At 39.0% G+C, this 19,890-nt stretch overlaps 1 protein-coding gene across 1 annotated transcript in view; it reads left to right on the plus strand.

Annotated features, from left to right (window-relative positions):
• Positions 1 to 19,890, plus strand: part of slc35d1a (solute carrier family 35 member D1a) — a 71,341-nt gene that overhangs the window by 36,025 nt on the left and 15,426 nt on the right. The window contains exons 4-9 of the mRNA XM_039735654.1: positions 1,294 to 1,361; positions 4,226 to 4,297; positions 4,436 to 4,504; positions 9,227 to 9,329; positions 15,805 to 15,897; positions 19,119 to 19,186. Of these exons, the coding sequence (XP_039591588.1) occupies positions 1,294 to 1,361; positions 4,226 to 4,297; positions 4,436 to 4,504; positions 9,227 to 9,329; positions 15,805 to 15,897; positions 19,119 to 19,186 (473 nt within the window). The remainder of the gene's footprint in view (positions 1 to 1,293; positions 1,362 to 4,225; positions 4,298 to 4,435; positions 4,505 to 9,226; positions 9,330 to 15,804; positions 15,898 to 19,118; positions 19,187 to 19,890) is intronic.

Below are 19,890 nucleotides of genomic sequence, written 5' to 3' on the forward strand. Positions count from 1 at the left end.
TGCACCCGTCACTGTACTGGGGCATTGGGATCCATTTTCAGATCACAGGATAAGTGCCCCCTGATGGCCTCGGCATCACATCTTCCAGCAACATCCCAAGCTTTTCCTAGATGGTCTCCTATCCAAGTACTGGCCTGGCCCAAACATGCTGAGCTTCAGAACCTGTCATCCAGCCGAAGTGCATGTGGTATGGCTGCTGGCAGCACTCCGCTGTAACATTACAGGGTGGTCCAGATCTAATTATGCAGATCCAGATCGTCTGGATGACTTTGATTTAAGCGGGGACGATTCCAGTACGGCGCGAAGACGATTCTTCATGTCATCAATTCGCACACTTGTTGATGGTTGGGATTTTTCGGGTGAATTTCTATGTAATAAACGTGATGAAAATTGCATAATTAGATCTGGACCACCCTATACTCTATTATTATATTTCTTGCTTTAACCCGTTTATATTTTTCACATGAAGTATAGAAGACACCTCTTCATGTAGGTTTATAGGGTAATTACTTTAACTCCTACAGTTTATAAACATTAAAAATCAAGTAGAGGGTGGGACAGACCTGCATTCTTGCGAGTCTTTAATCAGCATTTATACGATTGCTTAGGGTATTTGAGACAAGATGGAGCGACTCATAAAAATTGAAAAGGTAACATTTGACATCTGAGGTCACTTAGTTAGGTGATCTTTTGGGTTATTTGGCTGTAGGGCACTGGTTTCTAACTCTGGAAATGTCTCTTTCACAGGGAATGTGTGGAATGTAGCCTGTTAAGTGCCATGAACATCATTGTATGACCCTGGCTGAACCTCCTTCAGGACTCTTCACTAATAATGATTAAAATGTAATTTCAGCATTGAGTAAATGTCTTGTACTCTTTCAAAGCACTTAACGCAGCACTGAAGTTGCACAAAGATCGCCTGTCTACATTGATTTATATCTGAATGGCTGTCTACTGTAATTTCACACATTTTGAATGATTCTTGTATCCGTAATCAATCACTTATCAATTTTATAGTTTGGTGGCTTATGTTGATTTGGGTCATGTTGGGGGAATTTAAACCTTGCGTCCGTGTGGTTTCGCCGCATTGCCACAGATGATGCTGATGCACCCCTGTCGGACATTTCAAAAATGATTACGCTGAATGGGCTGCTGAAAGTGAATGACATTTCGCTAAAACAACAATAGCTAAACTTGTTTTTTTGTGAATGGTATTTTAATTTGCCTTTTTTTTTTTGTTATATACATGTGTGAGAAACAAAAAAACATTTTATGCATATTTGTGTTTTTCAGACATTTCCTCTACCTCTCCTTTATGTGGGGAACCAAATAACTGGACTGTTTGGCACAAAAAGACTAAAGTATGTGAGACAGTGGCGTTATGGTCTGTTTTCTTTTTTATCTTTAATAAATCAGTATTGAAATTTTGTGAGGGTGGCATGATGGTGCAAAAGGTAAAATGGTTAGGATGCCTTCTGTGTTGAGTTTGCATATTCTCCTCATTTTCTGTAGCTACTGTTGAAATTAAGAGTTGTGTCCATCTAAATTAATGCCTGCTAAAGACAAGATGCCATGCCATCAGTACCATTAATGTGAATTTCACATTTTTGTCTGCAGTCAGCCCTAAGATCCACAGTCTCAGATTTCATAACATTTCCAAACTAGCAAGACTGAATTAATTAGGGTTTTGTACACTATAGCATCTTTAATATGAACATCCCATGTTAGACCAACTCACTTTTCCATGGGAAGAGACGAAGAAAAGCAGTTTGGACACGCATGCCTTGTTTAACTTCCAGTATTATCCAGACTTTTGCTTACAGTTTATTTAGCTAGATAGATACTTTATTAATCCCAAGGGGAAATTCACATAATCCAGCAGCAGTTTACTGATACAAAAAAACCAAAAAACAATATTCAATTAAATAGTAATGAAAATGAAAAAAATTAAAATAAAATTAATGTTAGTATTTACTCCTCCGGGTGGAACTGAAGAGTCTCATAGTGTGGGGGAGGAACGATCTCCTCAGTCTGTCAGTGGAGCAGGACAGCAGTCTGTCACTGAAGCTGCTCCTCTGTCTGGAGATGACACTGATCAGTGGATGTTGTCCCTCTCCAGCACCCTTTTAAATATGCAAACAATTTTAAATCTTTATTTTAATATCTGGTGTACATTTATGAACAATGTCATGAAGATATTCTTCCATCTTTAAATCTTTTTGGAGAGAGATACTGCATATAGTGGTTGTCTTCCTTTTGTAAAACATAATGGAAAACTGCACACATTTTGAAACTGGTAAATTATGACCTATTTTGCACTGCAATTCAGTAAAAGATTTTATTGGTTACTGAGATTTGCAGTTTTCATTAAGAAATAGATTATGTATGTATATATGTATGTATATATATATATATATATATATATATATATATATATATATATATATGTATGTATGTATGTATGTATGTATGTATGTATGTATGTATGTATATATGTATGTGTATATATATATATGTATGTTTCAAGACCAGTCCAACCTGTCATTGATGTGGGCCCCTAAGTATTTGTAGGAGTGCATCACCTCTATATCCAGTCCCTGAATAGTAGATTTGAGCACATCAGTAGAATGTAATATGACCGCGTTGTGACTTCCAAATCAGTGGTCCTCAACCTTTTTGGCGTTGGGACCCAGGTTTATTTCTCTTTGTTCAGTGGTGACCCTTTATTAGCAGTAATTTTATTGTAAACCAGACATTTTCCCCGAGTGGTACATATTGAAAAATAACAGTAAATGCATATTTTGGGACGAAGCCAATGAGACCTGATCTTCTCGGAGACACTTTGACGTCGCGCGAGACTAAACATTACAACCTTAGGAAGCAAAACCTGTGAGACAGTGACTTTTGCATGTCACGCCCTACCTACAAACAATTTAAAACGAGTTCATGGACATCTAACCTTGCAGTTTTTGTAATGCTTTTGGCAGACAACTTCATGTGCTCCTAGCTCCTAAAACAATAACAAGCAGAACATTCAGCTTGCCAGCAGCAGTAAGCCAGCAGATGATCCAAACGCATCTCCTTAGCGTGTGTTTAGCAACCCCTTCACAACACAAGCGGCAGAGACGCAAAGCGGCAAAAGGACAGCTGCTGTACAGGCTTTTAAATGATCGACACAAAGCGCGACAAGCAGAACACACAGCTCGCCAGCAGCTAAAGTTCAAAAGTTTTTTATGTTTTTTTTTTCAAAACCACTGATCTGACCGCATCTCCTTAGCGTACATTTAGAATCCCAATCCTCCACCCACCCCACCCCCCTTTCACAACACGAGCAGCGTGATACGTCCTGCGAGAAAGAGGTTTCACCACGCCCAGGGCTGGAAATAAAGGACAAATATTATTTTTACAAAAGTTTTAAACTAAAAGTGAAAATAATGCATATGTAACAATTCCCATGAAAATAACAATCTCTTTAAATTGTTTATCCGGTAAACCAAACACGGGGGTGGGCGAGTGAAGTGAGCAGGGGTGGAGCCCCCCAGTACATGTATTTTTTGTTTTGTGAATTGACATATTTCAGCATAAGATATTGCTGATATTATTCTCCAAATTCATAAGTAATGTTACCAGCGTATCACAGGCTCTTAGTGTACCTCACTGAACAGAGGTCAATAATGTGTTTATAAATGCTTTTTAAAGGTTATTAAGACAAAAAGAATTCTTTTTGTTAAGGTCACATTACGTAAGAGTAAATTAGTTTAGGTACTGCACAAAAGCATCTATTACTTAAGTGTTACCCCCCTCGTCCTTCCTGAGACGGTGCTGTTCACAGCACACAACATTCGGCATGATTTATTAGTCAATTAGTTAACATTTGAGTCGGAGTCCTGGTGTGAAAGAGGCGTAAGAGCACCGCGGCATCCAGTGAGCATCAAGCTAAGCATGAATTTTTACGCCAGGTTTTTCTCTTTTGTTTGTTAGAATGGAACACAGCTGTCTTTATTCACAGTGCTCTTCCGGACCTCCACAATTTCTTTAATTGCTGCACCCCATTGCTTACAGATGAAATGCTGAAATTCCATATGTTTTAGTACTGCTAGTGGTCAAGCAATGCTAACTTGGTCCTTTGCCTATCAGTATAATTGTGAGTGAAGGCACAACCTTTTTCAGATTATTTCATTGTCCAGCAGAGTCAATTTTACGTATCCTTTCTCTCCAAATGCAGCTTACCAATGTTCACAGTCCTGCGACGATTCTCCATTTTGTTTACAATGTTTGCTGAGAGCCTCTTGTTAAAGTAAGTGTTAAACCACTTTACTTGTCTTTTAATGTGAAATTTAATTGTTTATACATCCTGTCACACATGCAGAGAGACATCAGAAAGGCTACAATTAACATCAGTGTGTTCTTTTTTTTTTTTTTTTCTTCCCTGCAGAAAAAAATTCTCTAGACCAGTCCAGTTGACTGTATTCACCATGATACTTGGAGCCTTTGTAGCTGCTAGGTAAGTAAGTAGCAGATCAATGTGTTGGGATACATACAAAATAACATAACAGAACGTTCTTAGCCATCATGGTATGTTTGCATTTAGTGCCTGCACTCTGAAATGAATTCATATGTGTGTGTTGTCTTCATTTGTGTTATACTGTATAAGTATTATGTAATAAGTAATATGTGGGGTTGATGGGGTCATATTGGAATAATATAGGCAAAAATGGTGGATGCCACAGTACTTGCGTCAAGCAGCAGACAAATGAACTTTAGTTTAGTACTACTGTACAAAATATGACTTCATGAACCAGTTAATGAAAATCCTACCTGGATTCTCCATTACTGTGCAATTTCCCCCATACAGTGCATGTTAAAATAGTTTACATTTCATGTATTAAGTTCATTTAATTTGGATTAATTGTTTTGTTCTTGGAGAAGTATATTTTTGTATTTGACAAGATTAAACACTGAACAGTTGTCAGTTTCTCCTAAAAGGCTACTTTTAAACAGGCAGGCAGTTTAATAATCTTTTTTTTTTTCCACCAGATACAGAAACACAGACGACTTGATATTTCAAGTTGTAGTAGATCAGTGTGTCAAGGAAAAAAAAAAAAAAAAAGAGTTATGTTTAAAATTAGTGCACGCTAAGTTTCTTTGCAGCCTTTGTCAGTTTTCATAAAGTGCTCAACTCACTTGTTCGAGCTGCCCCTGTGGGACTTCACGGGACGGGATCCCCCTCCCCAAGTTGCTGGACATAATGGCCGGCCTGTACACTGGTACTCTGAGTGCTGTGCAGAGTGGAGGCAGAACATCTGAGATTTTCCCAGTTGATTCTGGGATTCGTCAGGGGTTTGTTCTTGATCCTACTCTGTTCAGTGCTTCTTGCATGGACTGGGTGTTGGGCAGGGTCCAAATGAGGCACATTACCTGCATTGTGAGGGATCAGTTACAGCACTGCAGCCATGTGGCACGTTTGCCCGAGGGTGATCTGGCTCACAGGATCCTCATTGTTGAGGACCGGAGAGGCTAGACAAGGCCAAGGGGACGCCCACGGTTTGACAGTCCTTTCCTTGCATGGACTGGGCTGCGTGTGTGCTTGAGGGGTTGCCGAGCTGTTTTGTCATGTTATAGGTGCAGAAACACTCTGTGTCAATGCATGCATGCTCCACAACCTAACCTGACCCGTTAATATGGATCATATATGTCAAAGGACTCCGGGAGTGTGTGGAAATGTTCAAAGTGGGTGTGGCTTAAGTTATAAATACCTGCTTGCTTTGATGCTGAAATTGTCAAAGGTAACCTTTCACCCAGCATTCCATTACTACTTCTATTGAATGGGTTTGGCATGTCCAGGGCTGTGGAGTCGGTAGATAAATGCTCCGACTCCTCTGTATGTATATACTATGCTAATGTATTTTCTACATCCATTGAAGGAAAGGAAGGCAACATACATGTCATTTCTCCACAGAACTGCTGGCTAGGAAGCCAACACTCTACTATAATGCCAGATTAAAGACAAACACAATTAATTGGGGCCGCAGATTGCGGGTGTCCACATGGACGGGCAGATCCAGCTTGCCGAAAATCTTGACCACCGCCCCCATCCAAAGTACTGTGATGCCTCTGTCTGCTGCAGTGGCTGTCTCCTCTGTCAGCCAGCCGGAAGTTTAGTGCATTGTGTCACTCACCGACCAGCTGATCAGCAGAATGAGCCTCTGCTGGAGACAGGTAGGGAGATCTGTGTTCTCGGCTCCTTCGGCCCCTTCACTAGCGCATAGCGAAGGGGAGCCGACGGAGCTGAGAACACACCAGATGATTTTTCAGGCGTTTGACGCGTGATGACTCGTTGAACGGCCGAAAAATTGGCAGTGCATCTGTAAATGTATGGGGGGCTTTAGGCTAGGTTCACAGTTCCCTGTAACAGTGGAACACGACACAATGGAAAGCGGTGCCGCACCTTACCTGTGCATTACATCCCATATAGTGACGCATACAGTCGATGAAAAGCATGCTTCATGGTTACTTGACATGTTCGTTTTGTGGTAACATTATGCACTGCATGCATTGGGCTTTATTCTTACTAGTTCATTATGACTGTTTGTGAATTGGGACATTTCAACTTACTTTAATTCCCATTTAAATTTAGTAGGAGTCGGAGTCGCTTAACTTTTTGCCGACTCCGACTCCAGGTACCCAAAATTGTCTCCGACTCCACAGCCCTGGGCGTGTCTTATGTATTTTGTTTTTATATAGATGGAGTGATAATAACAAATAGAAATTATACTGTATGTTAACACTTTTACTGTGCTAGGGCTGGGTAACTGAATGGGGTTAGGGAATTGCAGAGATGTAATCTTTTTTTTTTTTTTTAATAAATATCAAAGAAACTTATTGTATGGTGTTTATGGCTAAAATGGTATGGCCTGCTCATTCTTGCTGGTGTGTAGCATGCCAATCAGCCTTTAGCTTATGGCCAGTTTATCTGGAGAAATGACATTGTCTCCGAACTGCTCTGCTATCATTGGTAGATTGGCCACTATGTCAGAAAAAAAAAAACATGTTTTTTCCAGTATCTTTCTTTTCATCTTGACAGTTATACAGTGCTTTTCACACTACTCAACGCACTTTTCATAGTCACTTTAACCACCAATGCCTTTCCCATTGTCAAGGTGCATAAAGCTTGGAATCTGTAATGAGTTTTGGTAGCACCGATGCTTTGCCATTAAGAGATCTTGGGTTAAACAATGCAATATTAGCTGATGTGAGTTTGCTGTGCACAGATTCACAGCTGAAGGTTATTTTATCCATCCATTATCCAGCCCGCCATATCCTAACACAGGGTCATGGGGGTCTGTTGGAACCAATCCCAGCCAGCACAAGGCAGGAACAAATCCTGGGCAGGGCGCCAGCTCACCACAGGACACACACGCCAAGCACACACTAGGGACAATTTAGGATCGCCAGTGTACCTGACCTGCATGTCTTTAGACTGTGGGAGGAAACCCACGCAGACACAGGAAGACATGCAAACTCCATGCAGGGAGGACCCGTGAAGCAAAACCCAGGACTCCTTACTGCGAGGCAGCAGCGCTACCACTGCGCCACCGTGCTGCTCGAGGTTATTTTAGCATATTGAAAATTTGGCACACTGACTCTCTTATTTCCAAAGCCATGAGTAGGACGGAGTATTCCTGAGCAAATGCTGCCCGAAAACTTTTCATTCACAGGCTGGCGCACAATGCCAAAGTCGTTTAGGATATTGCTCTGAACAAATTGTTTAATATGAAGAAGTTTGTCACCAGAATATTTCAGCATAATGTAGAGCAATACTTGATAGTAGCAGCAACGTGGAGCAGCTCAGTAGAGAAGGTGAGACGGTGTGACGCAGATGAGCGATGATAGCAAAACAGCAAAACATCCAGAAGCAGCATAGTAGGAGATACTACAAGATGTACATGAAAGATGGCAATCAGAATCTGGAGGTTTCCAGCTGACAACCACATACAAATAGAGCTGGGTATTACAGGCGTGATCGCCCCAAAGCCGTAAGCCAGGTGGCTGCATACATCAGATCACTTCTCAGTCATTCCCTCCCGAAGCACGTACTGAAGGAATCGACAGCAATCCGGCATATCCATTGTAATGAAGGAGACAGAATTTTTCCAGCTCCTAGATCTCTGAGATGCAGAAAAAAAAAATCAAGCATCAGGCAGGAGCAGGCAATGAAAAGAAAGTCTCGTCCAATGAACCACCGAAAGATTCAGTTGTCCCCGAAGCCGCAAACCCAGTCAAGGAAAAGTCCATAAAAGGAAATCCAAAATCAATGCAGTCCACGTTGGCTGTATCCATGAACTATACATACAATAAAAGGAAATGAAAAGAGCAAAAACTGCAAGTATAACACAAATTTGAACAGGGAGGAGCGGCAGCAACATGCATGTGCCAGCGTTCATGCAACTGTAATGTGTAGCGTTCACCTGGATGATGTGACAGCAGCCATTTTTGTGCCAGTACACTCGCCACACATTAACTATCAGGTGGTGAAGTGGTGAGTGAAACAGGGGATGATTAGGGGGCCAGAATGACTAGACCATGGGGGGCAATTTAGCCTGGACATCGGGATGTACCCTACTCTTTACAAAGGATGTCCAGGATCTTTTATGACTACAGAGAGTCAAGACCTTGGTTTTATGTTTCATCCAAAAGACAGCACCGAGGTCCCTATCACTACATTGGGGGGCATTGGAATCCACATTCAGACCACAGGGTAAGTAACCACCCTATCCACCCCAGGCTGGACTCAACAACACTTCTTCAAGCAACAATTCAAGCTTTTCCTAGATGGCCTCCCATCCAAGTTTGGCTAGGTTGCACACTGGGTTCCTCCATGGTGATTTTCAATCCTGCTCCTCAGCTCTTCTTTTAACTGCTTGTATTTCTTCTCAGTTTATTTTTTGGCATGTGTGTTGTGAAGCAGTTCATTGCACTTTTATTTTAATCAGTTGCTTAGCTGGCTGAGGATCGTTCCACAGATTTTTATGGAAATGCTGGCTGTTGTCATGATTTGTTAAATTTAGATTTTCTTCATACTCTGTGACCCCTACAGAGGCTGTTTGGAATTCTCTCGTTTTGCACTGTTTTCTTAAGCATTGTGTGAATTAGGCAACAAATGGTGCAGTTTAAATTCCTGATCACTATGTATTTTTTTTTTCTTTTTTCCCCCCTCTTTAATTAGCTCTGACTTGGCCTTTGACCTCGAAGGATACATTTTTATCCTGTTCAATGACGTGCTGACAGCTGCAAACGGAGCATATGTAAAACAGAAACTAGACTCCAAGGTATGGGCTTGTGGTCAGTATGCAGAAAGCTTTGTGTAGACGTTAAAGTAAATGTGCCGTCGGTCTGCTCCAGCTTGTTGTGCAACAAAAACATGAAAGCTGCCTAAGTTGACCAAAGCTGTTCTGTGGCCGTTGTGGCCAGGAAACACTAGAGGGTCTGAATGTGTTATGGTTTCTTAGAACCTCTAAATCGAGCCTCACTGTATTTAAGGCCGCACATTTTAAAGTGCTGTATCCTTTTATAATTTCTTTTTTTAAACCGATGCAACTGGTACTTTGCAGTTGAGTATTATGCCCATTTCTTCAGACTGTTAGCATGGGGGAACAAGCGTGTTTTTTTTTGTTTTTTTTTCTCCTACAGGGTTACAAAGTGCCAGTGGTTATCAACGGGTGTAAACTAAAACTGCTAGAATGGTGGAATTTTGAATTCTGTTTTCAAGGTTTATGTTCTCAAATGTGCTTCTCAACATCTGTCTATTTAATAAATGTAATTGTGCATGTAGACCAGTGTTTCCCAACCTCTGTCCTGAGTGCACAAACCTCATCATTGTGATGTTGCAAATCTTCAATCAGATAGATAGATAGATAGATAGATATTTTATTAATCCCAAGGGGAAATTCAAAAACCAACCACTAGCCACCTTACATGTTAAATTCAACAGGCCTCGAACATGAAACAGCGAGAATAAGGAAAGCCAAAATAAAGAATTGAACAAATGCCACTGTTCAGTTTTTCCAGTGGAATTTCGGCATAGTTTTGACACACATGCTTGCATCCTTCATAACACGCTCTTGTCAAACTGCATACTGCACAACCCAATGACACATTATAGACAGACTAAATCCATTTTTGAGTAAAGCATTTGTTTATCTGGTATCCTTTACGTGTGAGAGTTTGTATGTACACACTTCAAGGGTAAATTTCCACAAACATTAGGAAGTTTTTCTTTATACAAAGAACGATAGACACTTGGAATAAGAGACCAAGTAGTGCGGTAGACAGTAAGACATTAGGAACTTTCAAAACTCGACTTGATGTTTTCTTGGAAGAAATAAGTGGATAGGACTGGCGAGCTTTGTTGGGCTGAATGGCCTGTTCTCGTCTAGAGTGTCCTAATGTTCGCACACATTCTTCCTCAAACCTGCTTAATCCAAACTGGAATCGTCAAAAAAATGAGCCTATCATAGCAAGATTAGCTACACGGCAGGAACTCTGCCTTGACAGGGTTACCAATCCATTGAATTCACCCACATTGGGTCAACTGCCCTAACAAGCATAAAAAAGAACCTTAATAAAAGGATGCGTCTGTCCAGTTCCTATGTCTTCGTCCTTCCAAAAGATGGTGCATCACAAACTTATTTAGTAATAAAATGCGTTGCATTTGTCATTTCAACAGTTGGCAAGGCACAAATGTTAACACTGCTTTTAGGAATTCCATACCAAACCGCATATAACAGAGACACATGCATTACATGTTGAACTGCAAACATTAACCCCGAGGTCTGCTTTGATTACTTAGGTTTCAATCTTTTATAAAACTAAAATAAAATAATCTTATAAAACTAAGTTGTTTATTTATATATATATATATATATAATTATAATTATAATTATATATATATATATATTATGTGCTTTAAAAAAAAAAAAAGGTGAGGTATGGTGATGAAATACATAAGGGTGGGTCAATTTGTTTTGGCTTTTACTCATTTGAAGTGAACTACATCTCTCCTATTCTGAATAGAAAACCAATCAAAGAAACTCTATTAATGCATCCTTTTTGGAAAGTTGGTTGTATTGGATGGCCTTCAAATTGTCAAGACCAACGCCATTGACGTGGGAGTCTGAGAATATGGTTTATCAGAACATATATGATAAACTGTGAGACCTACACCAAGTGAAAGAAACTGATTGTGGTTGTGGCTGATACAAGTGGAACACTTTATATAATCCTATAAAAAATGTAATATAAAAAATTCTGCTATTGACTTATTAAAATTGTGAGAAATCCTGGAGGAAGATCTGCCACACTAGCAGGACAATTTATATTCAAAGTCACATGAGATGCAAGACAGGAATTAACCCTGGGTGGGACGCCAATCCATCATCAAGCACTCTCACTCACACCAGGCCAGTTTAAAGATTCCAAGAAATGCTTGGCTTTTAGGTTTTCTTCTTATATACCATAGTATCTGAGGGAGAATGTGCACAGTCCACACACGAGTGATTAGATACCTATGTTAAATGCTAACTAAAAGGGATGCTTATGCTTGGGTATTCTCTATTCACAAATTATTTTAGAGAAGAGCCAAGCAAAATGACACCTTTTATTGGCTAACTAAAAAGATTACAATATGCAAGCTTTCAGCAAGATCGCCTGAAGAAAGGGCCTGAGTTACCTCGAAAGCTTTGCATATTGTAATCTTTTTAGTTAGCTAATAAAAGGTGTAATTTTGCTCCGCTTTTCTCTACATTCATAATGGGTAACATGGTACAACACCCCAGTACTACAAATTATTTTAATAAGTCAGGCAGCATTTTCTTAGATATGAATGAGCACAGAAACTGACCCCCAAATTTTCCACCTTCAATCTTTTTGTGCTTTTATGCTCATGTGTTGCCGACTGTAACCAGCAGCGCACGTAGTAACCTCAGGTAAGCAGTTTGATTGGTGACTGGCTGTAATTCCCAACATACTACGTACGTGTCGAGGTCGTGACGCCTCATGCAGTACCGCTACTATAGGAGAGGGAGGTGACACCCTTAGTGATTCTCCAGCAAAGACAGTCGGCCTGTGCTTAAAGATCAGTCATCAGTGGTGGCTTTTTGTGCCATCATTAGTTTTTTTCCAACTCTGACGTACTGTGACGTTATCAAAAACTGCAGAATTAAGGTCGACATGCTGCGCACACCCCTTTTTTAATTTCAACTATTTGTGTTTCACAGTTTAATATACCGTAATGTTGCTTCACTCTCATTTTATTTCAGTGCAAGTTATATTTTGCTTGCAAAACTGGGAAATAAACACCAGTAAGAACAGAGCTTGGTAAATGGAGGGCTGCATGTATGTGTTTTGTACTTTGAAATGAGTTATTCTGCTACTGTATATCAGTGTAGGCCTGGAAAGGTGAGGTGGCTGTACTTTCTTTGGTCTTTGTATAAGAAAATTGGTAAGAACTTCCCATCCTTTTTATGTGTTGGTGAAGCTGTAGTACATTTAAGTTTTTGTTTTGTTTTTTTTTTGGAAGGTATTATTGCACAGACAGCATAATAATATTAAAGTTTATATAAGGAAGATTAGGCCATCTTGCTTAGCAAATGATGAGACCGTCTGTCTCAATACTTAATCAGCCACCACTTACAAAGACGCTGGATTCTTTTCACTTATATGACTGAGCATTTTATTATTTAATTTGGCTACCCTGAATGTGTATTGCAACATTTAGCTGGAAATAAAACAAAAAAAAAACAAATGCTGTACAGATCAATCCATACTGTAACTAAAGCAATCTGTACAGAATAGTTCATACACTATTACCATGCAAATTTCTCTTTAGTGATGCTGCAGGGAATCACTTAATACAAGATTTTACAATATAATACAATCCGTTGTACTGTACAATGATATACAACCATGTGTATCAACTTACTTATTATGCAGAGTAAAATGAACAAGAAATCGAGTGAAGACAACTTAAGTAATATTTAATCTGAAACTAAACACATTGGGTCAAATTAAGTAAATAAGCTGCACAGACAGACCGGTACATACAATGTCTCTCTGCACATCGATCTTTATACATCTAGAGGTGTGTGTGCGTATGTTTGTTCAATCATTTCTTTTTCTTCATTGTCCAACATGTACTCTGGTAGGGAAAACAAAGTGTCCGCTGTCATTACTTATACATTTCTGTGAGTGTGTGTGCTTTTGGTGCGTATGTGCATATTCAAATTATGAATCTCAAACTACTTGTGCCAAAACTTTACAAATCAGTAGGCCTGGACCTGTGAATATATGGAGCAGACTGCAAAAATCCCAATGAAGTAAAACAGTTTCCGCAGCAATTATTGCTGGACATAGGCCAGACCATTTTTGAAGGATATGACGATAAGCACAGGGCCAGAAACAATAGGCCTGGAGTTTATAAAATGACAAAACACAATGCAGCTCATTTGAGAAAGAGAGGTCAGCTTTTTCGTGAGTCATTGTTGTACATTGGTTTTCACAGACATTTACAGTACACATGGCATACCAAAATCCACTTTTCTGGACGTTTTGAACATCATAGAATCAAAAGCTGAACTTGATTAATTAAATTTGATCAGATCATCAAAGACTTCCTTTTCCATGGAAGTAAAAGTGCAGAGAAATTGCACACCAGCTTTCTTGTGGGCCTGTGTTACACAATTGCACCTTGCAGACACTGCAGTCACTGAAAATAAACCAACTGGTAACAACCCACATCACCAGATCAATAAACTGAAGTTTAAGAAATGCATATACCAATTTGTAAAGCACTTTCTACCATTGTAGACACATAACAGTGTCCTCATTGTTTGTTTCATTTAGGGATTCTTTTTTGTATTTTTGGTTTATTTAGAAAAAGCACGACATTTTATGTTTTTTTCTAGTTTCATATTTTTGAACTAATGTTAAGTAAAAACAAACCAATTCACCTGATACTGCAACTGCTATTCATGCACTGATGTTTCTTTTAAAATAAATCTACTGGGGGTGGTAAGTGGATTACAGTATATATGTAGCCTGTACAAAAATTTATAAAAAAAAATCTCTATTGCAAAATAGATTTGGCTCTATTAAATATTAAGGTATAGATAATGCAGTGCAATAGTGGAATACTATGCTGCTTACAGATTCTTCACAACTTTCAAAGCCTGTTGCTGTATTATCAGTACTGTCCCTGTCGCACAGGACACTGTAACGTGGTCTAGTAACATCTGGTCAGACCCCTTGGAGATTAATAACGTATATAAAATTAAAAGTTATATTTGGGCATGGTGCATATGTGCAGTACGTAACATAATTCATGAATTCTGTGTGGAGTTTGCATGTTCTCCCCGTGTCTACGTGGGTTTCCTCCGGGCACTCCGGTTTCCTCCCACAATCCAGGTTAGGTGGATTGGCGATTCTAAATTGGCCCTAGTGTGTGCTTGGTGTGTGGGTGTGTCCTGCGGTGGGTTGGCACCCTGCCCAGGATTGGTTCCTGCCTTGTGCCCTGTGTTGGCTGGGATTGGCTCCGGCGGACCCCGTGACCCTGTGTTCGGATTCAGCGGGTTAGAAAATGGATGGATGGATGGATGGATGTGTGTTTGCTTATGAGGAGAAAGGAGAAATCATTTTTTATTGCACCCAAAGTCTCACTGTGCTCACTTACATAGAAAAAGATTTACTAAAATGGAATGTAATGTTTATTAGAATACAACTTTTATGAGTAAACTTGTCATTTACTTGAAAATCTAAAAGAACATTTAAAAGACCCAAATGAGTAATGCAGTACACTAATTTGTAGCATTATAACCTAAACAATGTGCAGCCTATCAGTCATCATAGTTTGCACCACAAGTTGACATGATGAATTATTTATAAATTAAAAGAGAATTTGAAAGTTAAGAGACAATCTGTAGTACAAACTGCAATTTTGCAAGCAACTTTGACCTTTAAAAGTAGCTCCAGAAAACATGAATTACAGTTCTCAAGAGATTAGTCTATAATCATTTAAAAGGTGATTGGAAAGGGTCATCATAGTTTTAGGGACAGTGCTGCAGGCCCTTTAGAGTAAAGATTAACCACCTGATCATTTACAAATATTTTGAAAGACAACATGGGTTGGTATCTTCGTACTGCATTTGATCTCTTCTTGCCTTGTACTGATGAGCAGTGGTGTTTTCACTTGCTGCTGGGTAAATGTTCCTAATAAAATGGCCACTTTTGAATGACCTTTTAATTTTTTTTGTTATTGTCAACAGATGACTATTAAGCCATTATTAGATAATAGGCTATTTTAGAGAATTGATAAGTTTTATGAATTGCTGCAAGCACGTGTACCATTCATATTACTTTTTTTTTTGTATACTTAATGCAATTCTGCGTGGGACATATTGGGAGTATTATGTACATTTTTTATTTGTATTTTAGGATGCTAATTGTGCAGTAGGTAGATTGTTGGCATATTCATTACATTCTTTAAAAATAATGGGACTGCTGGGTCTGCTGTTATCACTAATAGAATGTGAATTGGCATCATTGGTGGCTCATATCAGGTTGAGAAGTGAAACAAAGATGTTACAGTAGGGATTAGTGAAAGAATAGCAAGTGACAAACCTGGCCTGCATCGTAAAAAATATGCTTAACTATAGCTTCTTGTGATTAAACCTTAACCACACAAAAAGATTAAACATGTTTGGCTTTCTCTTACACTTATTTATACTCTTTTTTTTTTTTTTAAATGTACAGGAGCTGGGAAAGTATGGTCTGCTGTATTACAACGCCCTTTTTATGCTTCTTCCAACACTGGCCTTTGCGTATGTCTCTGGGGACCTGCACAAGGTATGTCTGCTCTGCTGCTGCGGTTCTCTCTACTTCTCCATCAACACCCTCAGAGCAAACATTGCATCTGTGGTGCTCTTTCTTGGCATGAAACCATCCTGCTGCTCACTAATCATCACCTCCCTTCTTAACTGAGCTTCCACTACTCTTTCCCATGACTGCATGCTTTGGCTCATCGATTTTATCCCCCTGTAGTTACTACAATTCTGCACAGCTTGCATCAGTGTGGCCCTAAACATACCAAATATCACAGCTAACATGCTAAAACAATGCATAGACATAATGCAGCAGTAAGAACTAAATATAACTAGTAATATGTTTCACCTGTACACAAAAGTGTGTTAAGCAGTGATCTATTGGATAGGAATCTGTCTTTTCACAACCATTATAAAACACACCCGAATACATAAATTGAGTCAGAACACGCAGAAAACTTGAAAAAATAAAAATGCTCAGAAGGCACAGAATTGTGTCATTTATCTTACACCTTCAAAGGTGTTTACACTACCCTGGGAAAAAGTAGTTCTTTAGCATATAATGTCTTTGTTTACTTAAATGACTTCACTTTTCTCATTTGGCCTGTCTCAAATTAAATAGCATACACACACAGAAAAAAAAAAATCTCTTGGCCAAACAGAGAAAAAGCAAAATGAGTTTAAATAAAAACAGACAGAATCACAAAAACAATTGGTGCTCAAAAACCGAGAAGAAAAATATAGCATGCAACAGACACAGTTGGAGGAAGAAGTACTTTCAAATTTGAGCAAATTGAAAATCAATAAGGCAGAGTCTATTAATTTCCCCAAAATGTCAGAAGAGCTATCAATCTTGACATGCTTGCAAGGCTTCACTGTGTGGAGGGAAATTACAGCTGTGTGTAATGTCCAGCAGGGAGCCCCAGCTCATTAAGGGGGACAAGGTTCAGTGCTGGGAATTGCTGTACAGAAGGGTTGTTATACTTACAGTGCCATCTGAAACCACAAGAATAATCACAACAGCAGCATTGCAATTCAAACAGTAAGTTTTTGCTTGGCTTGTATTAAAGAAAGTTAACAGTTAATAAAACCACTGCCAGGCTTTGTCAAGTGACCCATTAGGTGAGTTGCCCACCGTGCTCTTGGTGGTTGTGTTCATGAGATACTGTCGGGGTGTAGAAGGTTTCACAGAGCACCAATTCAGACATCTCCGGGCTCAGCAGGTCAAGAGCTGTGGTGGTCCAGTGGTTGTGGGGTTTAAAAATGCTGTGTTGGCAACACTTAAAGATAATATTTTGGTACAATAAACCAGTCTGTGCCTAACTAACTAGAAGTACACCACCCCTTTTCTAGAAATCTCTGCAAAACAGACCTGAATGTTTCTCCTGACAGAGTCCAAGATCTGCTTTCACACAGATTTATATAACATGAAAACAAAAGGCAAACAATGTATAATAAAAAGAATAAGCAAGCAATCTTCTTATATAATACGCTTACTGTCCAGGATTTTAAACCGCCTGTAGCTCACAAACCGTTTCACCTGTTGACTTGAAATTTGGTACACATATACTACGTGACGTCGACTATCCGCTTTTGGGTGATGATTTTTATTACACTTTTTATTTTTATTTTATTTTATTATTGTAGAATCAACTCTCGGCAGCACGCAGCAGGGCAGCCGTGTGGCGCATGCGTATCGGCACCGTTCTCATTCCCTACCACCTTCACCGTCACTTCCCCTACCTCTTCATATCTTTAATCATTCTTGAGGCAGATTGAATACTTAAGTGCCAGCTTAAGTGAAAAATTAAAGAAAACCTACTAAGTAATTGCAACTCAAAAACTAACTTAATCCGTTTTAACGCGAAAAGATGAAAAGAAGAAGCAGTGGGCCGCTAGGGTGAAGAAAAGAAGAGCTGCTCAGGAAACAGCAAGCATATCAACCTCTGAGTAAACGAATGCTAAACACAGACAGAGAAACGGTATGAAAACTAGGAATGCTCAAGTCAAGTGTATTTACTGCACGTTAATCGTGCAGTATGCCGTTACTGGTCTAGCATAACGATGAGAATCAAAAACATTGTTTAGAACACCTCAGTTTTCCCACTTTTTCTTCAAATTTAGGCCTTTATCTGGGTACAACTAATAATTTACAACCTACAGGTGTTCTGCAGGAATTAAAATCAATTAAGCCTTGCAAGTTGAAGCAAACAGTTTGCACGGGTGTCCCAACTTCTGTTGATTACTTAAAAACCCTCCATTTGTCTTAAAGTGGAGTTTGAACACATGGTTTACTACACCCTCTACACCTTAGAAAGTTGTAAATTCTTGTGATAATGGTAAGAAAACTACAATTAACAAATAAATTGAGACAAAGCATTATCACCCTTAAAAATGTAGACCTTTCATTTAGAGAAATTCCAAAAAAAAAACAAAAAAAAAAACAAATCAGTGTCGGTGAATCCAGTGGTGTCCTACACAATCAAAGACAATTGGAAACTGGAAGAAACTCTGATTGGAAATCACAACTTAATTGAAAGACAAGTGTCTGAGGGTCACCAGTTTGTACAGTATGATAAGGCTTATGACTTGCACATATAATCTGTACATAAAATGTAATTCTTGATTGAGGCATTGAGTATTTTTCCCTCTCTCATGCTCTCCCAAGCGCCTTGCAAAAAGACCTGTTATAGATGCCTCTGTGTAGAAATGCTAGGTCATGTTAAAATACAAGGCAACCATTATTCTACAAAAGCTGAAACCCATTACATAATTTGGCTGAGGCCCTACGGTTGAAATCTGTAGACACACAGAGGTGCTTGTAATCAAGTTTGGGAGCAAGACAATTTTTCCTTTTTCCAAGGAAGGTTGAGTACTGGGATTACTTTCACAAGTGCTTGCTGTTGGCCGTATTTTTTCTGTCCTTTTCTGACATCACTGTCAAAACCTCATATGGATGAAAAAACAAAGGTAGCACTGTACAACTCACCTAGCCATTAAAATGCTTCATTTCAGTGGGATCTGAATGTTAAACTGGTAAATACTTGTCTAGTGGCCTTTTTTGCAAAATAGTTTTGAAAACGGATACATTTTCATTAATCTGAACAAGTGTTTCTTTATCACAGATGTGACAAGCTAGTGGTTGAGTACTGAAATGTGAAGTAGTCCTGCATCCAAAAAAGTTATCGAGACATTCCCCTCTGTTTCACACAAAATTATTGACGATATCAATATTTTTCCTTCTAGACCATGGAATATGAGCACTGGTCGGATATGATGTTTGCCTTCCAGTTTGGTCTGTCCTGCATAATGGGGTAAGTTATGACACTTTCTGAGAGAAAGCACAGAAGAATAAACTAGGTTGGAATCATGAAATAACTGAATAATGAAAACTGCACCTTTTAATTCGGGGGTGAGCAAAGTCGTTTCTAGGGGGGCCGCGGTGTCTGCAGGTGTTTATTCCAACCCAAATGACTCACGAGAACTCATTTACTGCTAATGAAGCACTTTCTGTTTCATTTTGGTTGTGTCTGCTTGTCAAGTTTTTGAACCCCTAATTGCTTATTTTAGTCTTAAACAGGTCCATTCACTGTTTTTAATTGCTCCTTATTATCAGTGAGATTGAAATGACAAAGTAATGTAGCTTGATTTCGTTTACTCATATGTGAAATCATTGTGCAGTATTTGGTTTAATAAATTAACTCAGAAGGAAAGTAAAGAGAAAGTGAGGATCTGAAAATTATTCACCCACTTTAGGTTTCAATTCATTTGGATTTGGATCATATTATTGTATATATATTATCATTAAAAAGGAAGGAAACAATTTAGTTTAGGTACTGCAAAATGCATTTATTACTGTTATGTAACAAGACCTCAATGAAGGCTTCTTTGGAAGTTCACAGATAGATACTTTATTAATCCCAAGTGGAAATTCACATACTCCAGCAGCAGCATACTGATAAAAAAAAACTATTAAATTAAAGAGCGATAACAATGAAGGTGTAGCAGACAATACCTT

This window comes from Polypterus senegalus, chromosome 14 (assembly GCF_016835505.1).
Source record: "Polypterus senegalus isolate Bchr_013 chromosome 14, ASM1683550v1, whole genome shotgun sequence".
NCBI classification, from domain to species: Eukaryota; Metazoa; Chordata; class Cladistia; order Polypteriformes; family Polypteridae; genus Polypterus; species Polypterus senegalus.